This window comes from Oryctolagus cuniculus, chromosome 2 (assembly GCF_051225735.1).
Source record: "Oryctolagus cuniculus isolate XC-2025 breed Fujian yellow rabbit chromosome 2, ASM5122573v1, whole genome shotgun sequence".
Lineage (NCBI taxonomy): Eukaryota > Metazoa > Chordata > Mammalia > Lagomorpha > Leporidae > Oryctolagus > Oryctolagus cuniculus.
In genome coordinates, this window is record NC_142868.1 from 181352534 (window position 1) to 181372485 (window position 19952).

General features: G+C 53.3%; 1 protein-coding gene across 2 annotated transcripts in view; it reads right to left on the reverse strand.

Moving 5' to 3' along the window:
• The window catches only part of DRC1 (dynein regulatory complex subunit 1), a 43494-nt gene extending 23994 nt beyond the window's left edge, over positions 1-19500 (reverse strand). For both annotated transcript variants that reach the window (XM_051843124.3, XM_089326702.1), the window contains exons 1-4: positions 19267-19500; positions 10285-10372; positions 3483-3595; positions 547-730 (exon numbers count right to left, since the gene is read on the reverse strand). In XM_051843124.3, the coding sequence (XP_051699084.3) occupies positions 547-730; positions 3483-3595; positions 10285-10372; positions 19267-19421 (540 nt within the window). In that variant the 5' untranslated portion in view covers positions 19422-19500. The remainder of the gene's footprint in view (positions 1-546; positions 731-3482; positions 3596-10284; positions 10373-19266) is intronic.
• Between the last annotated feature and the right edge of the window lie 452 nt (positions 19501-19952).

The following is a 19952-nucleotide window of genomic DNA, read 5'->3' on the forward strand; positions in this document are numbered from 1 at the left end:
TACCACAGACAGCGCTATGGAGTTTCCCAGACAAATTAACAGTAGAATTAGCAATGATCCATCAATCCCAAAGGAACCCAGAGCGGGACCTCAACGTGAAACGGGTATTCCCATGTTCAGGGCACCACCACTCACAACAGACAAGGTGAGAGCAACCCAGAATGCCCCTCACAGATGAGCAGATAAAGAAAATGCAGCACACACACAGGACGGAATATTCCACAGCCTAAGCAAAGAAGCTGACCCTGCCACGGGCTGCAGCCCAGGGGGACCTCAAAGACATCACGCCACTCCACAAAGGACAAACGCGTCCTGCGAAGCTACGACTAAAGCCCAGCTCACAGAAGCAGGGGGGACAGAGGGGACTACGGAGTCCCAGGGCTGCAGGATCACTGCAGTGCACACGGCACACTCGACAAGGAGAAACAACTAAGGACTTGAACTTGAGTTGTGTGTAGTGTTGCTGGTTCCATCCGGGAAAAGCAAGCCGGCGAGACGCCCCAGGCAGACCCCGCTCGGCCCGGCGGGGGAGGGCCCGCCTCTCGCCTGCTGCAGCTCGCTGATCAGCTTGTTCTTGTCCTCGATCAGCCCGGCACAGTGCAGCTGCTGAGTGTTGAGCACCTCCCACAGGTCCTGGGGAATTCTCTTCTGCTTGCCCTCCTCCCACTTGGACGTGATTTCATCAAATTTGTCCTGGCTGGTCTTCACTTCGTTCTCCAGCTTCTCGATCCTGCAAGACAAACCAGCCAGCTCTTCTGGAGTTCACAGCACAGGGCAGGCCGAGGGCAGCGGCCCACACCGAACCACCCGCGGGGGAATCTTCCTTCGGTTTCAGCAACTTAAAGCAAGGAAGCAGAGTGACACTCTACATACTTACACACACACCACACACGCTTGGACAGGCGTCAGTCACACATGAGCTCTGCTCCCCTTACATTCATTTTAGAAATTAGAAAAAGTCAACCAGTTGCGTTCTCCTGATGGGCCTGGAGTCAGGTAGGCCGTGCCCCAGTCCTGACCTGGCTGCTGACTGTCAATCACACACAAGTTGCTTAACCTCCTCCAGCCTCACTCTCCTCATCTGTAAAATGGGGGCATGCAATGAATCCACCAAGGCTGGAACACGACTGAAGGCAGGCGCTGGAGCTGAGACGGGAGCCCCCTGCCCGGGGACCCCCCGTCCAGGACATGCCAGACTCTCTCCTGCAGGACCACCACAGACAAGAGCCCAGGAGTCACAAACATCCCGTGGGGCTCTCCCCCCACCCCGTCCCCTTCCATCCCCTACTCTGCCTTCTAAGCTAGCAGACATCCTGCACATTAGAATCTAATGAACATTTTTCTTTTAAGAAATGAGAAAAGAGCTGTCAGATCACTTTTCTTCTTCCTTTTATCTGAAAGACAGAGTAACAGAGAGAGATCTTCTATTCACTGGTTCACTCCCTAAGTGGCCACAGTGGCCAGGGCTGGGCCAGGCCAAAGCCAGGAGCCTGGATGGAACTCCATCCAGGTTTCCCACGTGGGTGGCAGGGGCCCAAGCATCCGGGCCATCTGCTGCTGCGTTCCTGCTGCTGCAGGGAGCGGCAGTAGAAGTGGAGCAGCTGGGACTCGAACCAGCGTTGCTAAGGGACGCCAGCACTGCAGGTGACAACTTGACCTGCTGTGCCACAAAGCCAGCCCCAGGGTGTCTCTAAAACACACTGAACTTGCTTGCAACCCTTGCTTCCATCTTCCCTCAGTGTCTGTGGGATGAAGCCTGACTCCTAAGCAGGACATTCAGGGCCTTTCACACATTGGCCCTTGGGGCCAGCGCTGTGGCACAGTGGGCTAAGCTCCACCTGCGATGCTGGCATCCCATATGGGCACCAGTTCAAGTCCCGGCTGCTCCACTTCCAATCCAGCTCCCTAATGGCCTGGGAATGCAACGGAAGATGGCCCAAGTGCTTGGGCCCCTGCACCCACGTGAGAGACTCGGAAGAAGCTCCATCGGGTTTCCTGGCTTCAGATCGGCCCAGCTCTGCCCGTTGTGGCCATTTAGGGACTGAACCAGCAGAAGGAATACTACTCTGTCTCTGTCTCTGTCTCTGTCTCTCTCTGTAACTCTGCCTCTCAAATAAATGAAAAAAAATCTTTTAAAAAAATGTTGGGGTTGGCACTATGGCATAATGAGCAAAGCTGCCACCAGTACCAGCATCCCACATGGGCGCCAGTTCACGTCCCGGCTGCTCCACTTCCGATCCAGCTCTGTGTTATGGCCTGGGAAAGCAGTAGAAGATGGCCCAAGTCCTTGGGCTCCTGCACTCACGTGGGAGACCCAGAAGAAGCATTTGCCTCCTGGCTTCGGATCAGCACAGCTCTGGCCATTGCAGCCATCTGGGGAGTGAGCCAGTAGATGGAAGACCTCTCTCTCTCACTCTCTCTCTCTCAGCCTCGGCCTTTCTGTAACTCTTCCTTTCAAAAAAAAAAAAAAAAATCGACCCCTGCTAGGGATCAGCTAATTCAGCTCCTGGTGCAGTCCAGACAGGCAGTGGGAAGTCTGAAAAATATAGTCACCAGCTACAGACTGCTAAGGCTGGGAGGCTGCTATCCACAGTCCCTCTACCTTCGAGGCACACGCTGCCACGTTTGTACCTGACTCTGATCAATTTAAAGCCAGGACTGCCCGGCCACCTTCCCAGCCTCCCCTCTCTTCTTCCACCATCACCCCCACACACGTTTCACTCTCACGAGAACATCATGGGGTGTCGTGACTCTGCCCAAGTGTTCTCTCTGCCTAAAATGCCCACTCTCCAACCTGCGAACTCCTTGCCGTCCCTCGCAGCAACCCCAAATGGGAAGTTTGCCTACTCCCTGCAGAGAGAATTAAGGGCCTCCTCATATGTTTCCACAACTCTTCACACGTCTCTATTTTTTTAAGACTTACCTATTATTTATTTATTTGAAAGGTAGAACATCAGAGAGAGAGGGAGAAACAGAGACAGAGAGAGAGAACAAAATCTCCCATCTGCAGGTTCCTTCCCCAAATGGGTGCAGCAGCCAGAGCTGGGCCAAACTGAAACAAGGAGCTAGGAACTCCACCCTGGTCTCCCATATGGGTAGCAGGGCCCCAAGCACTTGGCCCATCTTCTGCTGCCTTCCCAAGTGCATTAGCATGGAGCTGTATCAGAAAGAGAGCAGCCAGGCCCCAACGTGGGATGCCTAGGTCGCCAGGGACAGCCTAACCTGTGTGTCACAACGCCAGCCCCCAGGCCTTTATTTTAACATGAATGATGGCTGAGTGTTTCTGTGTCTATCACAAGCGGAGGGCACACAGATTGGCCCATGTCAGTAATTAATGCATGCAGGAGGGAGGGAGGGAAGGATTGGAGGTGCGGGATTCCTCAGGGACAGAACAGGGAGACCCTACTAGGCTAAGTCAAAGTCACTGCCAATGCCTGGGGAAACCACATCATGTCCAGGCCGCAGAGCAGCAGGCTCCTCACCTCTGACGCTTTATCTCCTCCTCCTCCACCCTCCTGTGGACCTCTCTCGTATCCACGGCCACCTGGACATTTGTCACCAACTCAGTGCCACACAGCAGCAGTTTAGCCAATTTCTGAAAACAAACAGGTAAGAATTTTTAAAACTTTGAACACTCTGTAAAGAATTTAGAAAGTTAGAAATATTTTTTAAAAAAGATTTACTGATTTATTTGAAAGTCAGAGTTACACAGAGAGAGGAGAGGCAGAGAGAGAGAGAGAGAGAGAGAGAATCTTCCATCTGCTGGTTTACTCCCCAGCTGGCCACAATGGCCAGAGCTGGGCCGATCCAAAGCCAGGAGTCAGGAGCTTCTTCCAGGTCTCCCACATGGGTACAGGGGCCCAAGGACTTGGGCCATCTTCTACTGCTTTCCCGGGCCATAGCAGAGAGCTGGATTGGAAGTGGAGTAGCTGGGACTCGAACTGGCGCCCATATGGGATGCCAGCACTGCAGGCAGCCTTACCCACTACGCCACAGCACAAGCCCCAACTGCAAACATTTTGCACAACTGTCTGTAGCTCCTCTAGCCATCCAAGCAGGAATCAGCAGCATTCTCGAGACTTGGCGACCCTGTTCCATCAGAACAGTGGTGGCGTGATGTCGCTCCTCCCAATTTCACATCAGCCGACAACTCTCCACTCACCTTAGAGGAGGGACCGGCTACCCAGGCTCCGCACATGCCCGGTCTGAGCATGTCAGCACCTTCCCCAGATGTTTCCAAGTGACTGACAGGCTAGGTCTCCCCAGGAGGCAGTCGGGGAGCTGAGGCACACAGAAAGCAGAAAGCCACTGTCCTCCCATGTTCCTGTCCCCATAGCCTGGGAACACAGCGCCCAGATTCAAGCCAGGCATGGGATCTCCTAAAAAAGACACATTTCCCGGCCGGCGCCGCGGCTCACTAGGCTAATCCTCCGCCTAGCGGCGCCGGCACACCGGGTTCTAGTCCCGGTCGGGGCGCCGGATTCTGTCCCGGTTGCCCCTCTTCCAGGCCAGCCCTCTGCTGTGGCCAGGGAGTGCAGTGGAGGATGGCCCAAGTGCTTGGGCCCTGCACCCCATGGGAGACCAGGAAAAGCACCTGGCTCCTGGCTCCTGCCATCGGATCAGCGCGGTGCGCCGGCCGTAGCGCGCCAGCCGCGGCGGCCATTGGAGGGTGAACCAACGGCAAAGGAAGACCTTTCTCTCTGTCTCTCTCTCTCACTGTCCACTCTGCCTGTCAAAAAACAAAAAACAGACAAAAAAAAAAAAAAAGACACATTTCCCAGCCTCCCTTTCAGCTAGAATACGTCTGACCAACGCCACGCGAGCAGCAGGGATGAGGGCCGCTCTGAGGGGTGCCTTTACAGGAAGAAGCCTGTGCAGGCCTTCAAGGTCGGCTCAGAACCGTGTGGCAGGGACATGGGTTCCGGCGATGCTCCGTGCTCTGTAGGGGAGCTGGTTCTCAGTGGCCTGGGGCAAGTCCATTTTGGGGGCTGCACCTGGAGGAGGGCCGGGGCAGGACCCAGGCCCCCGGCATCACCACATCCATTCAGTGGCCTGGATGATAGGAGTAAAAGAAGAAATCCAAAAGAACCTACAGGTAAAACATTGGAATTAACAAGCAAATTTAGCAAGGTCATTGGATACCAGGACAACAAAAACCAACTTATCTTCTACATATCAACAGTGAATGATTATAACCTCAACAAAAAGCACAAAATGTTCTTAAGTGAAATTGAAGGCCGGCGCCGTGGCTCACTAAGCTAATCCTCCGCCTAGCGGCGCCGGCACACCGGGTTCTAGTCCCGGTCGGGGCGCCGGATTCTGTCCCGGTTGCCCCTCTTCCAGGCCAGCCCTCTGCTGTGGCCAGGGAGTGCAGTGGAGGATGGCCCAGGTGCTTGGGCCCTGCACCCCATGGGAGGCCAGGAAAAGCACCTGGCTCCTGGCTCCTGCCATCGGATCAGCGCGGTGCGCCGGCCGCAGCGCGCCGGCCGCGGCGGCCATTGGAGGGTGAACCAACGGCAAAGGAAGACCTTTCTCTCTGTCTCTCTCTCTCACTGTCCACTCTGCCTGTCAAAAAATAAAAAAAAAAAAAAAGAAAAAGAAATTGAAGAAAAGAAGGATATTTTATACTCGTGGATTATAAACTCAATTCAATCTCAATAAAACCTCAGAAGACATTCTGGTAGAAACTGATGCTTACAAACGCAAATGGCATGAACGGCAAGACAGAGGCAGGCATTTGGCCTAGCAGTTAAGCCAAATGTCCACCGGGCACAACTCCCACCTCCCATATCCACTGCCTGGGTTCAATTCCCAGCTTCAGCTCCTGATTCCAGCTTCCTACTTATGGAGGCCCTGGGAGGCAGCAGCCATGGTTCAAGTAACTGGGTTGCTGCCATCTAAGTGAGAGATCTGGATGGAGCTGCCTGCTCCTAGCTTTGGCCTGGCCCAGCCCCAGCTGTTGCAAGCATCGGGGGAGTGAACCTGAAGATGGGAGTTCTGTTGGTCTGTCTCTCTGTCTCTGTCTCTTTGCTTCTCAGAGGAAGTGGGGTATGGGGATGGAAGGAGAATAGAGCCAAGACAACCTGGAAGAACAGGGCTGGGGGGCTGCCCCTTACCCAGATACCCAGACTCGTCATAAAGCTACAGCAATTAACACAGTGTGGAATCGCTACAAAGACAGACAGAATGACTAACAGGACAGACTAGAGAATGCAGAAATAAACTCACATGTATACAATCCACAGCAAAGGTGCACCACAATGCAGGGGGCAAGGTTACTGAAAACTCTACACACAGGGGCCCACGCTGTGGCACAGCATCCATAGGGGCACCGGTTCACCATCTGTATGGGCTCCTTTCAATCCAGCTCCCTGGGGAAGGCAGCAGAACCTGGCCCAAGTTCTTAGGCCCCTACTATCCATGTGGGAGACCCGGAAGAAGCTCCTGGCTCCTGGCTTCAGACCAGCCCAGCTCTGGCCGTAGCGGCCATCTGGGGAGTGAACAGCGGATGGAAGACCTCTCTCTCTGCCTCTGCCTCTCCCTCTCTGTAACTCTGCCTTTCAAATAAATACATAAATCTTTGTTTTAAAAAATAATGACTGCTAAGATACAGAGTCAAGGGCAGGGCCCGGCTTGCCCAGGTCCTAGGGCAGAACTGGTCGTTGGTACGAGGATCCTGAGGAAAGCAGCACCAAGCAGAAAGCACGCATTTGCCCAGTGCCAGTGCCCCTCACTGCTCAAGCCTTAGGTGGGAAGCACCTTGAAAAGCTGCTGGTGAGGGGCCGGCGCTGTGGTGCAGCCAGTGAAGCCGCCGCCTGCAGTGCTGGTGTCCCATATGGGCACCGGTCCAAGTCCCGGCTCCTCCACTTCCGATCCAGCTCTCTGCTGTGGCCTGGGAAAGCAGCAGAAGATGGCCCAAGTCCTTGGGCCCCTGCATCCAAGTGGGAGACCCAGAAGAAGCTCCTGGCTCCTGGCTTCTGGCTTTGGATCAGCCCAGCTCCAGGCATTGCGGCCATTTAGGGAGTGAACCAGCAGATGGAAGATTCTCTCTCTCTCTCTCTCTCTCTCTCTCTCTGCTTCTGCCTCTCTGTAACCTGCCTTTCAATTAAATTAAAAAAAAAAAAACTTTAAAAAAATAGCTGTTGGTGAAAACACCATTATCTGTTTGGTTTTATTCTCAATAAGGAGGCTCAGAACAAACCATGTATGAGTATAAGGGGACTTCCAAAAGTTGAGAGAAAAAATGGAATTAAAAGATGCTTGTTTTGGTGCAAAAATTTTTGTAACCATGAAAACATGGCATCTTCAGAAAGCTGACAGAAATTGCAATTGCATATTATTATGAAAAAACTATGCATGAATTTCAATATTTCTTGCACCAAAATAAACTTACCTGTGAATGCCATTTTCCACAAACATGACTTAGCCTCATGTTTTCAGGGCTGTCAGATTCTGTTGTTCTCCACAGAAATGTTCAAAGATTACTGACCATTAGACGAAGACAGCTAAGCACAAAGAGGTGATGTGTACCACCTACTCCACAGTACACAACAGAGCTGAGAAAGAACCCACGCCAGCCCAGTGTTCTCCCCACCCCAGTAAAGCCACTCGCCCTCGACACAGTGTAACACAAGCTATTCACTCAGTCTCCTCTCCACACTTCTATGATGTAGCAAAGTATTTCAGCAATCAGAATATTTCATCCCACACTAAAAGCATTAGTTTTGCAGATTGTTTAAAAAATTTTATTTATTTACTTGAAAGGCAGAGTTACAGAGGCAGAGAGAGGTCTTCCACCCATTGGTTCACTCCCCAAATGGTTGCAATGGTCGGAGCTGGGCAGATCCGAAGCCAGGAGCCAGGAGCTTCTTCTGGGTCTCCCATGCGGGTACAGGAGCCCAAGGACTTGGCCATCTTCCACTGCTTTTCCAGGCCATAGCAGAGCGCTGGACCAGAGTAGAGCAGCTGGGGCCAGGACTCAAACCAGTGCCCATATGGGATGCTGGCGCTGCAGGTGGTGGCTTCACCTGCTATGCCACAGCGTCAGCCCCACTTTTTTTTTTTTCTGCAGATTTTTAAAAAGACTTATTTACTTATTTGAAAAACAGACCTTAGAGAGAAAGAGAGAGACAGATTTTCCATGTGCTTGTTCACTCCCCAAATGCTGCAATGTCCAGGACTGGGCCAGGTTGACAGCAGGAGCCTGGAACTCCATCCAGTCTCCCATGGGGGTGGCAGGGACTCAAGCACTTGGGCCATCTCCTGCTGCTTTCCCAGGGGCGTTAGCAGGGAGCTGGATCAGAAGTGGAGCAGCCGGAACTTGAACTGACACTCACAGGGGATACCGGTGTCACAGGCACAGCTTAGCCCCTTACGCCACAGCGCCGGCCCCTCCTGATTTTTGAGAGCCCACTTTATTGCTCTAAGACTCAGCTCAAGTCCCACTTTTCCCCGACAGCCTTTCCTCCCCAGGCCAGCTTGAGGAGCTGTTTCCTGAATCTCAATACGGCCTCCCGGGTCTGCCTTTCATTCAGCACTAATTAAATGCCACATTTTGCATCTTCCTGCATCTTTTGTTGCAAGTCTTTATCAAATATCCCAAGAGCCGGGTCAGTGTCATGGAGGAGCAGGCAGTGGTCGTCTTGCCGAGGTTTACTGAGCACAGCTCCGCAGCGCTCCACGGCTCTGGCGCAGCCCGCGGTGCCATGAGGGACACTGCACGCACGCACGCACGCACATCTGAAGTCATCCGAGGAAGACAGCCACCCAAAATGAACGGGACAGACGCAAAATATTCCATCTGTGGACTGAAGGAGTTCAGACTGGGCTGGGGAGACCTTCAGGGGTCGCAGTGTGGGATGGTGGAGAGGATGCGAGGGCGGCCTGGGGAGAGGGGGGAGGGGACAGACACTCCAGATGATCAGACATGCAGAGCAGGGATGAACGAAGCCCCACGGCAGGGAAGCAAGTGGAGCAGCCCAGCCAAAAGCAGCAGACATGAAAGAGGTAAGATCAGGGACTGGACTAGAACATTAAGATGGCAACAGACTAGCACAGGCCTTGAAAGTCTGGCTACAGCACCTGGACGTCATCCCATGAAGAGTGAACAGCCATTAGAAGCACGCGGGCACAGAAAAGAACATAAATAGAAGAAACTATGCTGTTGGGGCGGTGCTGTTGTGTAGTGGGTAAAGCCACTGCCTGCAATGCCAGCATCCCATATGGGCGCCGGTTCAAGTCTCGGCTGCTCCACTTCCCATCCAGCTCTTTCATGGCCTGGGAAAGCAGTGAAAGATGGCCCGAGTCCTTGGGCCCTGCACCTGCTTGGGAGACCGGGAAGAAGCTCCTGGCTCCTGGCTTCAGATCAGCACAGCTCCGGCCGTTGCAGCCATTTGGGGAGTGAACAAGTGGATGGAAGCCCTCACTTGCTCTCTCTCTCTGCCTCTCCTTCTCTCTCTATCTAACTCTTTCAAATAAATAAAATAAATCTTAAAAAAAAAAACTATGCTGTCAACTGCTACAGAGCTCTCAGAGGAGAGTGAGTCCAACCCAGCTGTGCCCAGAGGAGGAACAAGGAGTGTGTGACCCACTCCCTGCTGAGTGTAAAAGTTGTGACACGACACCCAGCACAACCCCTCCCCCCAGTGTGGGAGTCCTGACATCACACTCAGCACAACCCCCTCCCTCAGTGTGGGAGTCCTGACGTCACACCCAGCATAACCCCTCCCCCCAGTGTGGGAGTCATGACATCATACCCAGCACAACCCCCTCCCCCCAGTGTGAGTCGTGACGTCACACCCAGCATAACCCCCCTCCAGTGTGGGAGTCATGACATCTTACCCAGCACAACCCCCAGTGTGGGAGTCCTGACGTCACACCCGGCACAATCCCCTCCCCCCAGTGTGGGAGTCATGACATCACACCCAGCACAATCCCCTCCCCCCAGTGTGGGAGTCCTGATGTCACACCCAGCACAATCCCCTCCCCCCAGTGTGGGAGTCCTGATGTCACACTCAGCACAACCCCCTCCCCCAGTGTGGGAGTCCTGACATCACACCCAGCACAACCCCCTCCCCCAGTGTGGGAGTCCTGACATCACACCCAGCACAACCCCCTCCCCCAGTGTGGGAGTCCTGACATCACACCCAGCATAACCCCACCCAGTGTGGGAGTCATGACATCTCACCCAGCACAACCCCCAGTGTGGGAGTCCTGACGTCACACCCAGCACAACCCCTCCCCCAGTGTGGGAGTCATATCACACCCAGCTCCCACAGTTCATACCAATCTGCTTTCTTCCTTCTGTTTGTAGCTCTTGCTTTGCTCTTCTTCACTCTCCTTCTTACCATCTAAATATTCTCCAAGTGCTTCCCTGTGAGAGGAGAGAGAGCGTCACAGTCCCCTCCAGGACTGGAGTTCTGCAGGCAGAGGGTTAGGGCCCATTAGCCAAGCACAGAATACACCCCATGGGGCGAAAGTTTAAATATCTAAAAAACACTACCATAAAAACACCAAGAGAAACACAGGAGAAGGTCTGTGTGTGCTTAGCGTAGACAGCCCTTCTTTGAATAAGATCAAAGTCAAGTGTAAAAAGAAGACTGACAGAGTTTTGCTTCCTAGAATTTAAAATGTTTATCCTTGAAAGTCAAGGAATAAACTGGTAAAGGCTATTTGGTGAAATTTTATAACCCTTAAAATAGAAAGAGTTCCTTAAAAGCAATACCAGTGAGAGAGAAAGAGACCGAGAGAGAAAGATCAAATAGAAAAAGTAGCAAAGGATAAGAACAGGCAACTTAAAAGAGAAATACAAATAGAAAACAGGCATTTGCAAATGCAATTGGCTTCACGTATAAGCAGAGAAACTGAAGTATCGTATGGTATCATTACCTAGAAAATAGGTTGTTAAAGGTGGGTCTTATGGGGATGGGCCTAGGGTGCAAGTGTCCAGCCACACACACTCTACCGGTGGCAAGGTAGCGTGTAACAACCAGGGTAAAAGGCCATTTGGCAAAATCTCTCAAAAATACACACAGGCCTCCCCTCTGACTCAACAACCCCATCTTCAGGAATTTTCTCCTTTTAAAAAAATATTTATTTATTTGAAAGGCAAGAGTTCACAGAGGGGGGCGGGAATCTTCATGGCTGGTTCACTCTCCAAGTGGCCGCAACAGCGGGAGCTGTACCGATCCAAAGCCAGGAGCCAGGAGCTTCTTCCAGGTCTCCCAGTTGGGTGCAGGGGCCCAAGGACCTGGTCATCTTCTGCTGCTTTCCCAGGCCATAGCAGAGAGCTGGATCAGAAGTTGAGCAGCTGGGACTCGAACCGGCACCCAAATCGAATGCCAGTACTGCAGGTGGTAGCTTTTCCCACTAAGCCACAGTGCCAGCCCCAGATAACTTTATTTGGGTGCAAAAAATTATGGAATTTATGCACAGCATTTTCATAATATGCATTTTCTATGAAACTTTTTGGAGACCCCTCATATATGCATAGGAACTTTCCTGGAAGAATACATGATAAACAGATAACACTAATTATTTAAGGAAAGGGAATTCCATGACTGAGGACCTCTGTTTTCTACACTTTGTACTGCATGAATTTTACATGTGTGTGTGTGTGTTTTAGTCAAGACATGGGTCTAAAGAGGAAGGGAAAAGACAGGTTCCAGATGGTGGACTTCCTGGAGGAGGCATGAGGGAACCTTGCTGACCCCACACCACCTGTCAGGGAGGCCCCACTCTCCCCTGGCACGCAGTGGCCATGAGGACTCCCAGCGCTGCCTTCGGGAAGATAAAACCTTTGCTTTATGGCCTCACCATCCACCATGAAGCAAGCAGCTCCCTTTATCTCACTCCTTCTTCTCTGACTTCCCTCCCCAACCTGTTTGTTCAAAGTCCAGCTCTGCTCTGCATAATGTGACACTACTGTTGAGGTAAGAGTTCAGTCACCATTCTGCGTTTAAACCTGTTCATTTCTTTATTTTTCAAGATTTATGTATTTGGGGCCAGCGTGTGGCGCAGTGGGTAGAGCCGCCACCTGTGACCCCAGTATCCCATACAGACGCTAGTTCAAGTTTGGGCTGCTCCACGTCCGACCCAGCTCCCTGCTGCTGGTAGGCCCGGGACAGCAGCAGAGGATGGCCAGCCACGTGGGAGACCCAGATGGAGTTCCTCACTCCTGGCTTCGATTGATTTATTTATTTGAAAGGCTGAGTTTTACAGAGACAGAGAGATCTTCCAACTGTTGGTTTACTGGTTGGGCCAGGAGCCAGGAACTCCATGTGGGTCTCCCACATGGATGGATGGATGGCAGGGGCCCAAGTACTTGGGCCATCCTCTGCTGCCTTCCCAGGTGTGTTATCAGGGAGCTGGATTGGAAGCAGAATAGCTGGGACTCGAACAAGAGCCCCAGCATAGGATGCTGGTGTTGCAAGCCGCAGCCTAGCCCACCGCATCCCAAGGCCAGCCCCAAAACCCTCTGTCATCTCACTCCTATCCCTTCTCTTAGTGAACCTGGTCTTGGCTCTCTTATATGAAGACTCCTTGTTCCCTCTGTCAGGTCTTCAGGCACTGCCCGGCTAACAGCGTCTCATCACCACTCAACGTGCGCCCATGCCGTGACTTTACACTTTGACCTCCAGCTCACCTCCGCCTCCCCTGATCCCTTCCCACGGCTTCCCAGAGCAAAATCAGTGCTTCAAAAAGAAAAGGGGGAAAAAAGCCTATGCGGTCCAGGTCTCCCTAGTTTCACCTTAAATCCCCTTGCTCTTAGGCATCGTTTCTGACTGCCTAGCCCTGTGCCACCCACTATCACAGCCACTACCCACACGGAGCTACTAAGCACTTGAACGGCGGGTGGTCCAAACTGAAGTGTGTTACGTAAAACACATACGAGGTGGATTTTGAAGGCTTTGAACAACAACAAATACAATACACAACAAGTCTCCCATATTCAATAGTTAAGCATCATGGAATAAAGTAAAATCAGAAACAAAAAATGGGGGACCAGCATTGTGGCACAGTTTGCACCGCCAGCATCCCTTATCACAGAGCAGGCTTGAGTCCTGGCTGCAGGCTTCAGATCCAGCTTCCTGCTAACGCGCCTGGAAAGGCAGTGGAGGATGGCCCACGTGCTTGGGACCCTGCACCCATGTGGGAGATCCAGATGGAGTCCCTCGCTCCTGGCTTCAGCCTGACCCAGACCTGACATTGCAGCCACTCTCTCTCTCTCTCTCACTCCCTCCCTCCCTGTCTCTCTGTTGTTAAGCCTTTCAAATATATACATATATATATTTTATTTTAAAAGAAAAAATTTCATCTTTACCACATATGTACAGACTATTTTTTTCTTGTCATTATTCACTAAACAATACAGTACAACAACTCTCTACAAAGCAGTTACATTGTATTAGGAATCAGAAGTAACCTCGATGACCTAAAGTGTATCAGAGGATACATTTAAGGTATATGCAAATACCATTTTCTTTATGTTACTTTTTATTTGAAAGGGAGGTGGGGAAGGAAGGAGGAAGAGACAGAGAGAAAGCACACCCCTCCACCGGCTCACTCCCCAAATGCCCACCACGACCCCTGGCTGGCACCCAACCTGGGAGCCCACCTGGAAGGAACCCAACTACTCGAGCCGTCACCACTGCCCCCCTAGGTCGGCATTAGCGGGAAGCGGGAACCGACAGCTGGAGCTGGAGAGCAAGCCCAGCCCTCCAGTGCGGAACACAGGCTTCCTCACCGGCACCTTAACCACCAGGCCAAGCGCCACCCCCTTGCCACCTCATGCAGGGACTTGAGCATTTGCAGATTTGGCATTTGAGGGGGTCCTGGAACCAACCCCATGGGCACTAAGGGACAAGTGTATCTCATGAATGCAATTTATACTGATTGCATATAAAAATATCTTTATATATTAGGTTAAATAAAATAAATCACATTAAATGTAATTTCCCTGCCCACCTCGCCCCTGCCTTCCAGCTCAGGGAAGGACATGTCTCCTGGACCAGTCTGTAAAGTGTGTAAAACCTCTTCTCTACCTTCTCTGTCTTTTCTCTCTGTGCTCCATCTCCTAGCAAGTCCATCACCTTGCCCCCCAGCCTTCTCTGGTTTCCATTCCCTGAACCCTCCTGCTAACAGCATCCTGTCCGCCTGTCGTGGTCACCACGTCACCCTCGCTGATGGTGGCTGTGCCCTTTCTTCCTGCAGGGCCTCACCTGCCTCTCAACTGGTTTCAGGGCAGTGCTCTTGGCTCCTCTCTGTCCAGCAGCCCGCAGACCCCGGCCCCTGCTTCACATCCCCTGGGCAAGGCGGAGAAGGGTTCTGTGCACCTCACTACTGATTATCCTGTCAATTCTGGCACCTTTTTTTTTCCTTCAGATTTTATTTTTTCATTTGAGGAGCAGAGTTGCAGAGAGAGAGAGAGAGAGAGAGGACTCCCACCTGCTGGTTTACTCCCCAAATGGCCACATGGCCAGAGCTGGGCCAATCTGAAGCCAGGAACCAGGAGTTGCATCAGGGTCTTCCATGTGGGTGCATGGAAGCACTTGGGCCATCTTCCACCACTTTCCCAGGCCACAGCAGAGAGCTGGATCGGAAGTGGAGCAGCCAGGACTCACAACAGCGCCCAATGGGATGCCAGCACCACAGGCAGAGGCTTAGCCTACTGCACCACAGCGCCGGCACCTCTGTCCCCTTCTTCACCTCCACTTGTTTGGGAGGAAAGTTTGCCACAGAGCAAACGCGAGGAGTTCTCAGCCGCCTTCATCACCAGCTTAGAGTTCCACATTCTTGAATCACGACGCCATTTTCCAAACATCCTTGTGCTTCCAAGATCCCAAAATTCTGCTGCCATTGAGTTCTCCCGTTCCTGACTGTGTGGGTGTATGCGTTTCTACTTAACCCCTTTCAGCGTTATTTTCATGGGATTTTGATCATGGTCCAAGCAGATGCAGATCATTCCATCAGCCATCTCTCCCTAGACACTGGGAACTTCAACTCCAGCGTCTACAGTTTGGGAGTTCCAGGGGCTTCAACATGTTATTTCTATTCTGTCTCTTTATATGATGTTTCAGCCTGTTCCCAGTTCTCTCCTTAAAACTACACCTCAGGGGCCTGGCGCCTTGGCGTAGCCGCTAAAGCCACTGCCTGCGACGCCAGCATCCTGTATGGGCGCTGGTTCTAGTCCCGGCTGTTCCATTCTGATCCAAATCCCTGCTACCCACATGGGAAACCCAGATGAGGCTTCTGGCTCCTGGCTTCAACCTGGCCCAGCCCCAGCCCCAGCCATTGCAGTCCTTTGGGAATTTAACCAGCAGATAGTTAGATCTCTCACTCTCTCTCTCTCTCTGTATATCTCTATCTCTGTAATTCTGCCTTTCAAATACATAAAATAAATCTTAAAAAAAAAAATAACTCAACACCTCAATGATATAACAAGGCCCAGGCAGCTGGAGCTGTGAGCACCACAGCAATAAAGGGGCACACTGTCTAAAGATCATTTTCACACAATACCAGTCAGGGCCGGCGCTATGGCGCAGCAAGTTAAAGCCCTGGCCTGAAGCGTCGGCATCCCATATGGGCGCCGGTTCTAGTCCCGGCTGCTCCTCTTCCAATCCAGCTCTCTGCTCTGGCCTGGGAAAGCAGTAGAAGATGGCCCAAGTGCATGGGCCCCTGCACCCAGGTGGGAGACCTGGAAGAAGCTCCTGGCTCCTGGCTTTGGATCAGCGCAGCTCCGGCAGTTGCAGCCATCTGGAAAGTGAACCAGCAGATGGAAGCCATCTCTTTCCCTCTCTCTGCCTTTCAAATAAATAAATAAATAAATCTTAAAAAAAAAAAAAAAAAGTTGACTTTGAGCTCTTCTCCATTCTTCTCAGCCCTTCCCCAATGTAATTTAATTCATTCTCATTCCTCCGGGTCTCCCATGCAGGTGCAGGAGCCCAAGCACTTGGGCCATCTTCTACTGCTTTCCCAGGCCACAGCAGAGAGCTGGATCAGAAGTGGAACAGCTGGGTCTCGAATGGGTGCCCATATGGGATGCTGGTGCCTCAGGCCAGGGCGTCATTATTGTAAATTCAGCTGTAGTGCTGCTCTCTCCACACAGTGTGTCTAATCCAGAATCCTCTTCTGAGTTTAAGACCCACAGCCAATCGCCTAACATCTCAATTTTAACATCTCACAAAAATCTGCTCTGCTTAATGTGTTCCAAACCCAACGTGTGTCCCCATCTCCTCCTCACTGCCTGCACCAGCTCAGGAAAAGGCACTACCAGCTACCAGCAGCCCAGGCATCCTTCCTTCTCCCCTCTTATCTCCACAGCCAACCCGTCAGAAAGTCCCTCCAACTCCAAACCATCAGCTTCGCACCAGACCCACGGCCAGTAATGAGTCCAGACCTCCTCCCCCGCCAGGACCACAGCAACTGCCTCTCAACCGTCTCCTCCCCTGACTTCCGGCTCTTCCAAATCACTCCCCTAAGAACCACCAAGGGGCTCTGAAGATCAAATCCAATCAAGTCATTCCTCAGGCCGAGGGAGCCTGTGGCCATCTCAGGAGACTGTGTGAGAGGAAGGGGGAGACCCAGACCCTTGCAGGACCATGAGAACAGGGTCTGAGTTCCCACTGATACCCAGAGACCCAAAGTACCATCATGCCCTCACCCCGATACAGTGGGGGCATACACAGGCCCAAATCCCCTTACCCAGGGCCTGCTAACTCCACAGATGCCACCACCAGTCACTTCTCAGGTGACCAGAGTGTAACTGGGACTAACAGTGTGAGAACTCCACCTTAGGAGGCACTGGGTAGGAGCTGGCCTGGTGGGGAAGACCAAACAGGCACTGGGACACTGGCCCGGACACGAGGGGACGTCAAAGGCTGCATGGAAGGGCATGCTACATTTTCTTTCCCAGAACTTCTGTAGTACACTGTCCAAAACACAGTGCCACCGCCCGGGGAGGTGGAGGGGACAAGGGCCACTCCCAAAGATCCCAAGGATGCAAGAGTGGTGGGCGCTACCAAATCTCCATTTAATTCATGGCAGGAGGGTGGATTTGGGAACATGACTGTCCATCATCGCAAGCTCAACCAAATGCAGTCCCAAACAGAGCGGCTACTGAGGGCGGCAGCTTTGCTGCAGTCGGTGAGTACGGCCTCAGGTCCAGGGAACACGTCCACTGATGGGGCAGTCTTTGCCATCGCAATCAGAAGGGCTCGGGTAGGCTGGCGCTGTGGTGCAGTGGGTTAATCCTCTGCCTGCAGTGCCAGCATCACATATGGGTGCCTGTTCTAGTCCGGGCTGCTCCTATTCCAATCCAGCTCCCTGCCAATGGCCTATGAAGGCAGTGGTAGATGGCTCAAGTCCTTGGGCCCCTGCACTCACGTGGGAGATCCAGAAGAAGCTCCTGGCTCCTGGCTTCAGATCAGCATATCTCCAGATGTTGCAGCCAATTGGGGAGTGAATCAGGGGATGGAAGACCTCTCTCTCTCTCTCTCTGCCTCTCCTCTCTGTGTGTAATTCTTTCAAATAAATAAATAAAAAAAGTCTATTAACTTTCTTTCAAAAAAATCAAAAAGAAGCCCATTTTGCGCTATGTGAACATATACAAAAGTCAGTGTCCACAAAGCCCCTTGGTTTCCAGACTGCCAAGAGCAGAGCTGAGCGGCTGGGACAGGAAGCAGAAGCCCCGAAACGCCTAAGACATCTACCAGCCTACGGCACCACACCATAGCAAACAAGGCCAGCCTGCGGCGCCAGCACCACAGCAACCAGGCAGGACCAGCAAGGGGTGGCAAAGGAAGGAGGGTGGCCGACTCCACCAACACAGCCCCATCACACTGCCAAGTTCTTGGGGGCCCAGTGGTTGGTGGCACGCCGGGACTTCCGGTAAACAAAAGACAGCTTACCGTGTCTGGCAGACTCTACCCAGAGAGGGAAGTTCAAGGCTGTTGGACCACTCAGGCTGACATAAGAAGCTGCCAGTTCTGAGCGGTGCCTGGAGCAGGAGAGGACACTGCAAGAAGCCAGGGGACCACGGACTGTGGTCTGGAGGTGTGAGCAGACGAGGCGCCACGTGGAGCCTAGGGCAGACCCCGGGGAGAGATTCTTGGCACAGGTCCTAGAATTCAGGAGCAAGACTGTGCCATCTGCAGCAGAGAACTACGCACCTTGTAGAAACAGCACCAGCAGGCGCCTGAGCTCTGGCAGAGAGAAGACAGCTGGAGAGGTAGACCCCGAGAGCAGGCTCCCAAAACCAGGCGCCATGAGCTGGGAATATCTGCTCCACACAGACCCCTGTGGCTCAGCAGGACTCCCACACCACCCCCGAAGAAAAAACAGCCCGCATTTAGTTTATGGAGAGATTGTCCGGGTTCGCCAGTTCAGGCCAGCAGTGAGTCTCCCCAGCGGTCACAGATCCAGGTGGCACAGGGGACCACGGAGTTTGCATGGAAGTGAAACTCACCCACGAGTCTTGGCCAAGCCCGCAACCCAGGGCCTTGAGGGAGCCTCAGGCATGGCGTCCTACACAACAAGCTGACCAGGTGACCCAGTTCACACGCAAGCAGGGCGGAGGAGGCCTGTGTCACACGGCAGACCCTCCAAGATAGCCAGCCTGAGGCCCGGCTGAAGCCCCAGCCTGGAGGCACTGTCCAGAACCCAGAATGCAGGCACTGCCCTGAGCCAGAAACTACTACGTGGCTGTCTCAGCAGGGAACAAATACAAGGGTGCGGGGGCTTCCGTGGCTCCACTTAATTCTAGAGACCCAATGGGGACTCTGTTTGCCGTGGCCACAGCGCTGGCGACCCCAAGGCCAGAAGTCTCGGTTCCCACAGAACCACAGGTGACAGCAGGTACCCGGGCAACTAATGACCAGCAGACCGGAAGAGCGGTCACCATCCCGCTGAGCAAGCTACGCTGACAGGAGCCCCTTGCTGCCCCCAGCCCTGGTGGCTGACAGGGGACACGCCAGAGAAGGGTGCGGTTATCAGGGTCACACAACCAGAGATGCCCCCTGTAACCAGAAGGAGCCACAGGCCAGGGCCACTAAGTATCGCCTGCAGGAGGGCAGGCCAGGCCCCAGGGCACACGTGGACCCTCAGCGCCTGCGCAAGTCTGACTCTAAGGTTTAAGGTCTTAACAACCCGCACCTATTCTGCAGGACACTTCTGGAAAGAACGTTTTCTAATTCCGTGCCCTGGGCGCACGGCCCCTGCTCGGCGCACCGCGTCCCCGGCTCCGCCCCGGCCCGCCCCGACCCGGCTCACCGCCGCCGGGCTTCCAGGCGCGCCGCGATGCGGAGGCGCCGGGCCTGGATGCGCTCTTGCGGGTTATCGGAATATATGGAGGGCCCGAGAATCGGCGTGGACACGTGCTCCTCCGCATTCTGCTCCAGGACCCCGAGGGACACTGAGGGATTCATGGCGGGGTCCCCTCACCCCACCGCCGCTCGGTTGCTACGAACAAGCCGTTGCTAAGGGGAGGCAGTCACCTGACCCCCACCCCCGGCGCGACTGGTTGCGCGCGCAGCTCCTCCGGAGCCGCCCGTCGCTCTCGGGGTGGTGGTGCCCAGGCTGGGGGCGCGCCCCTCCCCTGCCTTTGGGACGACTCGCGGCTTGGTCCCCACCAAGGCCCGGGCCCAACAGCGGAGACTGTGCAGGCTCACCCATTCTGGAAGGCTAGCTGGACCGAGTTCATTACTGACTGACCCTAACTCGCCATCCATCCATCGCAGGAGTCGTCCTACCTCTAACAGCCTGCCTACAGTAAGTCACGTGCCGCGCTAGCGCCAAGATGCAGGTGTTGGGCTTCCCCGGTGGAGAATCCAGAGTAACTGGCCGGCTCTGCGAACTCAAGAGCCTTGCACCCAGCATTCGCCATCAGCTCGGAGCTCCTACTAGATGCATGCAGGCCCTGTCTTTCTAGAATGTGAAACCACCTGCCACCAGTATGT